General features: G+C 39.6%; 1 protein-coding gene across 1 annotated transcript; it reads right to left on the reverse strand.

Moving 5' to 3' along the window:
- Nucleotides 1–7,260: 7,260 nt before the first annotated feature.
- Nucleotides 7,261–7,731, reverse strand: LOC111789384 (ethylene-responsive transcription factor ERF022-like). The gene has a single exon (XM_023670142.2). The coding sequence runs from the start codon at nt 7,729–7,731 to the stop codon at nt 7,261–7,263; it is 471 nt and encodes a 156-aa protein (XP_023525910.1).
- Nucleotides 7,732–7,950: the final 219 nt, after the last annotated feature.

Genomic DNA, 7,950 nt, shown 5'->3' on the forward strand with positions numbered 1-7,950 from the left:
CCTACAAATCTTATTCTCCTCTATGGATTTGATTTCACTGTCCATGGCTTCTCTCCATTTCTTCTCCTTTATAGCTTCTTCATAGAAAATTGGATCACTATCCATAAAGGAGGCAAAGAATGCAAGCACTATCACTTGAGTCATAGTCCATCTCATAATCAATCATCCAAGTTGGTCTCGTTCTTGTTCTTGGATTTCTTTGACTGTGATCGTGATCTTCTTCTTCTACTGGATCGTCTTGTTGAGCTTGTGATGAGCTCTCTCCAGGCTCATAGTGAGGCTGAATAGTGGCTTTTTCTTCTCCAAGATCTAGAGGAATCTGCTGATTCACAGTGATCTTTTCTTCCCATGTCCAAGTCTTCTTTTTTTGTCAAAGATTACATTGTGGCGTACCACCACCTTCTTTGTCAAAGGATCATAGAGCTTGTACGCCTTAGAAGTCTCGCTTACTCTAAGGAACACACATTTCAAACTCTTGTCCTCAAGTTTCTTCCTTTTCTCGTCAGGAACGTGTGCATATGCTATGCACCCAAATATTCTAAAGTGGTCTACTGCAGGTTTCCTTCCGCTCCATGCTTCTTGTGGAGTCATATCTCTAACAGAGAAAGTAGGGCTTAGGTTGAGAATGTGAACAGACCATACAATAGCTTCTGGCCAGAATTCTTTTGGAATTTCTCTTTTATTTAGTAAATTTCGAACCATGTTGAGAATGATCCTGTTCTTCCTTTCGGTCACACCATTTTGTTGTGGTGTATATGCTGCTGTCAACTGCCTCCTTATGCCTTTCTCTTCACAAAACTTAATAAACTCGTTCGAGCAGAACTTTCCACCTTTGTCAGTTCTTAAAGCTTTGACTCTTCTTCCTGTTTCCGTCTTCATAGTAGCACAAAATTTCTTGAAGCAATCAAAGGCTTCTAATTTTTTGAAGCGCAAGAAATAAGTCCATATTTTTCTACTAAAATCATCAATAAGGGTCATGAAATATTTATTGTTACCATTTGATGCTGGAGAGACTGGACCACATATGTTTTAATGCACCAACTCCAAAATTGCTTAAGCTCTTCTCGATTCTCCAGATAGAAAAGAATTTCTTTTATGCTTTGCTACCACAGCTCTCACAAATCTCTGTTGGAGGAGTGATGTCTGGCAACCCAATCACCATTTCTTTGAAGACAACATCTTTAACCCTTTAAAAGTGTAGATGACAATACCTAAAATGCCAAAGCCAATTTGGTATCTTCTTGTCGAAAATAAATTGTTCTGATACTAATTTGTAGAAAAATAAAGCCGCTCCGATACCAACTTGAGAGAAAAAACGCTTGCTCTGAATCTAACTCGTTTAGATAACTCTCATGAAACTTTAAAGGGGGTGTCGAAAGGGGAGAGACAAGGAGACAAATAAGTTTTCAAAAGGTTTTTTTTGTATTACACACCAACTCAGACAAGTTTGCTGTGCTGCTCTCTGTGGTTATTTCTTGTTCTCACTTGTTCTCTTATCTCTGACATTTAGTAAAGCCCTTTCTATAGTTTTTATAGAGGCTAAGTTTAGCCCCATCACTTTTCTCTCGGACTTTTTGACGGAATATAAAACCAAAACAAATTCATAATTATTTTTTTTCTCTCTCCTACATTTAAGTTTATTTCTCGAACAAAACTCCCCCATAAACTTAAATGTTCTATTCGATGGTTCCACCAGTGCCGTTTTCGTTTTCTCGAGCTCAGTCGTGGTCTCTTCAACTTTCTCTTCTTGTTCTCGATCGGTAAACTAAGGTTGTCCTTCTCTGGTGAGACTTCATTTGAATTTTCTCGAGAACAGCCCATCTGAGGCACCGACTCTTTATTTCTCCCGTTCTCAGCCACGCTGGACTCAGATGTCATAGCTTCGTTCACTTTACTCAATTCCCTTCGCAAGTCCACAACGACATTTTCCACTTTCATTTTTGCTTCATCCATTTCACCTTTATCACAAGTGATTATCTCAATTGTGCGTCGTAAACTCACTGCCTCCTGTTGGACTCGATTCAGATTCACATCAACTAAATCTCTCTGTTGAGTTAACATCTCTACATCTTTCTCCTTCAATTTCGAATCTGAGTGGGCCGCCAAATCTTCAAAAACCTTACCAGATTCATCCAATAACCTCTTAACAAATTTCTTCTCTTTCAACAGATTCCGATTCATAATTTCACTCTCCATCCTTTTAGTTGACAACTTCTTGCATTTCACCTTCAAGTCCTCTGTCTCTTCCAAAGCTCTTTTCTCATTCTTCTCCATTTCAATCATTTTCTTTCTCAAATCTCCTATTTCCTCGAACAATCCATCAGAATTAGCCTTAATTCCATCCCTCTCGTAACAAACCTTCGTCCATTTCTCCCTTTCTTCCTCAACTTTCAACACAAGCCCATTATTCTCATCTTTTAATCTCCCAATCTTCCCATTCTTCAATCTCTCACTCTCAACTAACCTACAAATCCTATCTCCCACTTCATCCATTTGACTTTATTTCTTATCGTCGACATTCTTCTTCAAGTGGATCTCCAAACCCTCTTTAGCCTGAACCAGAGCTCCAAACTCCTTTCTCTTCTCGTGTGTTTCCTTAAAAAATGCTCGTTCAGCGATTTCAACATCTGCAACTAAGACTTCTCCACAGATTTATCCACGATAGTTATGAGTTGTTGCTCTGAATCTCTGTTCTTCTCCTCATGATCTGGCAGTTTCATTGGCTTGTTCGCTGGTCGCATGGGTTTCTTCTTCGTCATTGTTTTGGGATTTTCAAGGGAATTTGAAGGGATTGCAGCTTGCATTTGAACCATCTGTTTCTCATGTTCAATCTACATTTCTGCCATCCTTTCTCTCCATTCCATTCTCTTTCTTCTTTCTTCCTCAAATTCTCTTTCCCGCCATTGGAGCTCTCTCTCTTCGAGCTCAGGCTCTCTGTTATTCGGTTGTTCACCCTTCTTCGATTTTATCATCTCCGATATCGCGATTTCGCCAAATCCACTGCGTATCACTTCATTTCTAACAACTTCCACTACCTCACGACTATCGCCATTGTCTTCGCATCGCCGTCTCCTTTTGTGTTTGTCTCTTCGTTTTGGGCCATCAAGAGGATGCCTCCATCTGTTATGTCATCCAAGGCTAGGTTGATGGATTCTTCCACCTTCTCTTTGGTTCGACAATCTCTCGCATAGTGACCCATTCTGCCGCAATTGTAACATCTGTCGGAGTTACAATTATTTGCATAGTGGTCATATTTCTGACATTTATAGCACTGGACGTTGAAATTGTATCCTTGACCGCACTCTTGATTGCGTCCTCTTCCACGCCAATTTGCTTGGCTCGACAGTCTCTTCTCATGGTAGCTTTCTTCGTGACTATTGCCTCGAGCAGCTCGACCATTCCCGCGGCTTCCACTATCTCTACCTCGAAAATTCTGTGAGTAGAGTATTTTTCCATCCTTTATTGATGCCTTCGTCTGAAGCGCTTGATCGAACGGCTCCTCCTCCTTTTTCTTGCGTTGCTCGTGTGCCTCGAGAGAACCGGCAAGCTCATCGACTGTGAACTTCGCTAGGTCCTTCGACTCTTCTATGGCACACACGACATTCTCGAAGTTGTCTGTTAATGACCTCAAGATTTTCTCCACAACCTGCGTCTCGGGTAACATTTCTCCATTTCAATTTAGCTGATTCGCCACGGTCTGTACACGTGTAATATAGTCAGATACATTTTCTGACTCCTTCATCTTCATGCTCTTCAACTTGCTACGTAGAGTCTGGAGACGCACTTGTTTGACTCGGTCGGTTCCTTTGAACATCTTTTCTAGAGTGTCCCATGCTTCTTTTGAAGTAGTTGCCCTTGCAATCTTCTCAAAGCCCGACTTGTGAAGTAGTTGCCCTTGCAATCTTCTCAAAGCCCGACTTGTCAACAGCCCGGAACAACATGTATAATGCTGCTTTATCCTTTGACCGTAATTCCTTTAGCGCCTTGTTTTACGCCACCGTATAACCCATGGTATCAATCGGTTCTTCGAAACCGTCTTCGTCTTGCAAATCAAGAAGAGCTTTCATTTGGATGCTCCAATTCTCGTAGTTCGTCTTCGTCAATCGTGGTAGCGGCATTTGTCCCATCATGTTCGCCATCAGCTCTGATACCAATTTGTAGAAAATAAATTGCTCGGATACCAATTTGTAGAAAAATAAAGCTACTCCGATACCAACTTGAGAGAAAAAAACGCTCGCTCTGAATCTAACTCGTTTAGATAACTCTCACGGAACTTTAAAGGGAGTGTCGAAAGGGGAGAGACAAGGAGAAAAAGAAGTTCTCCGAAAGTTTTTTGTATTACACACTAACTCAGACAAGTTTGCTGTGCATCTCTCTGTTGTTCTTTCTTGTTCTCGCTTGTTGTTTTCTCTCTCTCCTTATAGTTTTTCCTAGCTAAGTTTAGCCATACCGGCCTCTCTTCTCTTAGTTTTTCTTAGCTAAGTTTAGCCATAACTGGCCCATCACTCTTCTCTCTCCATAAGACATTTCTCTCTTAAATTGAGTAATGACTTTTTCACCGAATTTAAAACCAAAACAAATTCATAATTACTTTTTTTCTCTCTCCATCAAACTTCTGGCAACGATATTTCACTTCAATGGATATAAGCGATGGGTGATCATCTGTATCTTAGCAATCGATCCTCTTCTGGAGTCACAAATCTCACATTTTTTTGAAATGTGATCACATACCCCTTTTCTTGCAATTGACCGATACTAAGCAAGTTGACCTTCAGATCAGAAATGTAAAATACATTAGAAATTGACTCTACTTCTAGTCTTGATATCTACTGTTCCTTTTCGATCACTTGGACTTTTGCATTGTTGCCAAGACAAACAGGAGTACAAAAATTTTCATCTAGAGTGGAGAAGAATTCCTTACAACCTATCATATGGTTGCTGCATCCAGAGTCTACGACCCACACTCCTTGATCTGCAACCTTCATTGCATGGAATGACATTAACAATGTTTCTTCTTATCTTTACTCCGCAAAGTTGGCTTGATCTCTTTTCTCCTTTTTGAGCCTGGTATAACATTCATTCTTGTAATGTCCAGGGCGTCCACATCTGTAGCATTCCACCTTAGACTTGTCAAAATGTCTCTTACCTTTGTTGTCATAATCGTCTCTGACTAGATCTGCTGACCTGCCAACATATCCATTTTTTTCTCGACCGCCTCTTCCATGACCTCTGCCCCTTCTTTGCCCTCTACCTCTGGAGCTTGAAGCTTCACCTGGTGTGGATACCTTTAAGGCTTTCATCTCCTCTATTGCACTTGTGCGATTAAGCTTTTGCTCATGCACTAGCAAGGAGCTTTTCATCTATTTGCATCTCTTCGACATTGTTTGCTTCTTCAATAGAACATATAATATAAGCGAACTTTGGAGTTAGAGATCGCAAAATCTTTTCTACAACTACAACATCCGTGATTGAATCACCATGTATCCTCATTTTACTTGCAAGACTCATACCCTTGCCAATATAATCATTCACCGTTCCTCCCTTTTGCATTTGAAAATTTTCAAAGTCTCTTCTAACTGCTTGAAATTGAGCATGATTTACTCTCGTTGAGCCTTGATACTTCCTCCTCATTGAATCCCCAATTTCCTTGGATGTCTTCTTTTGAAGCATCGTTTCCAATATAGTCCGATCAATGGACTGGAATAAGTAATTCTTGACCTTCAGGTCCTTCAACTTCGATGCTGCCAACCGTTGCTGTTGAATAGCTAAGAGTACCTTGCCTTCATTTGGCTCTACACGTCTCCATCATATCAAAGAACTCCTTTGATCTGAGGAAATTTTCCATCAACATCGCCCAATGATCATAGTGACCATCTAATCTCGGAATGGCGGGCTGAACATAGTTATCAACTTGTCTTTCTACTATCATTCTTGCTGCTGCAAGATCGCTCTGATACCCGTTGTTGGTGACAACAGAGAAATTTAGTAGAATTTTTTGGGACAAGAGAGTTGTATAACTATGAAGGAATACTTAATTGATTTTCTACCTCTTCCACCAATGCCAACATACATATATATAGGTAATTTGGGACATTCCCCAATACCATTCATTTTATCATGTACCTAATTAATTACGAACTAATGAACCTACATGTATCTATTCATATATGCATTTACAAGTGACCATTTAACACATGTATCTATTCATACATGTATATACAAGTGATCCTTCAACACTTTTAATAAAAAATTTGCACCAGAATGTTGATTACCCGACACCATTTCATTACGACAACCAATCTACGACTTGCTTAGTAGAAAATTTGAAGTTTCATGCTAGAACAAACCATATGGAGGTGCACTACTAATTTATTATAGAAAAAGTTTTAAAAAAGAAAGATGACCAAATGGCATATTTGTCTTAAAAAAAAAAAAAATACTAAATACCCACAAATGTGAGGGTTTTTATTGTGAACTCAAATGAAGATTCTATTTTAAATTTTGAGTTTAGTTTTAGTTTAATTTCTATATTACAAGATTTTACACTTCTACTCCAAACAACACTCATTTTCGTCATATATGTAGATTTTGTATTAATTAACTCAATTCTTTTAAACTCATTGATAATTAATTTAGTTTTCACTATTTATTCCTTCCTATTAAAGTTAATTTTGGAGTAGAAATACAAACATAAATCAAATATACACGTGGCTCCAAATTTAGGTATTTTCCCCTAAAATAATAATAATAATAATAATAATAATAATAATAATAATAATAATAATAAATAAATAATTGGGTTTAGTACTATATTGTACGGCAATCAGGTTTGAGTTTAATAATTTTTGGAATCCAACTTTCCATATTTATTTTTATTTAAAAAAAAAAAAAAAAATTGAGCGAAGGAAGGAAGCTTCCGTTGTCTCAAAAGTGGTGTGATTTTGTCCCAATTTCAAGATTGGGCGGCTGGCTGATACCCAAATGTTCCTCAAAATTATAATACACGTTAAACCATAATTAAGTTTAATTCGAGTTCGAAGAAGTAATTAATAATCATAATAATAACTGTTAGACGAACACGACTCTCCATAATGATATGATATTGTCGCTTTTAAGTGTAAGCTCTCGTGACTTTATTTTGGGGTTCTCAAAAGGGGTCGTTTCAATGGAGAGAGTATTCTTTGTTTATAACCCTATGATCATTCTCTAAATTAGCAGACGTGGGACTTTCATCATCCAACAATGACGACTTAATTACATTCAAGAATCCCAAATGGAACGATGGGTCGTGATGTTATCCTCCCCCTCATCAAACCCCGGCTCTTCCTCCAAACAAACTGCCTCCGCCTCCGCCGCCATCTGCATCCACATTGTCCTCGGCGAATCCAACGGCGACTCATTTATCGCCTGTATCTCACTCTCCGACAGCCCCACTCTAACTGGCGCTGCCCCGACCGGGTTCCTCATACGCAATGCAGCCATCTGCGCCGCACTCTGAATGTCCTCTGCCCTCGAACTCTCAGGCCGGGGGAAGGTCTCGGCCAGCTCGGGGAAGTTGAGCTGGGCGTTACGCCCACGGAGGTGGAGTGCGGCGACGTCGTATGCGGCAGCGGCCATCGCCGGGAAGTCGTAACTGCCGAGCCAGATTCGGGTTTTTTTGCCGGGTTGGCGGATTTCCGAGACCCATTTCCCCCATTTGCGCTTACGAACGCCTCTATAAGTGGGTTCCATGGGAATTAAATAAAATTTAAAAAAAGGGTTAAAAGTGAGTATTTTTTTTCTGAGAGTGTGGGGATTTTGAGGTGTTTAAATAGAGTGAAAGGGACAAATTTGTGGATCATGAGAGTGCGGTTTCGAGGTAGCTGCTAGAATGAAGTTGAAACATGCTGTCATTTGGAACACACGCACGTTTTGTCTTGTCTTTTTTTTCCGTTGCATGGGTCAAAATAT

Source organism: Cucurbita pepo, chromosome 2 (assembly GCF_057944985.1).
Source record: "Cucurbita pepo subsp. pepo isolate OVF chromosome 2, ASM5794498v1, whole genome shotgun sequence".
Taxonomy (NCBI): Eukaryota; Viridiplantae; Streptophyta; class Magnoliopsida; order Cucurbitales; family Cucurbitaceae; genus Cucurbita; species Cucurbita pepo.

Excerpts from the sequence above, each read along its gene's own strand:
- LOC111789384 (XM_023670142.2), bottom strand. The coding sequence starts at position 7,731 with ATGGAACCCACTTATAGAGGCGTTCGTAAGCGCAAATGGGGGAAATGG.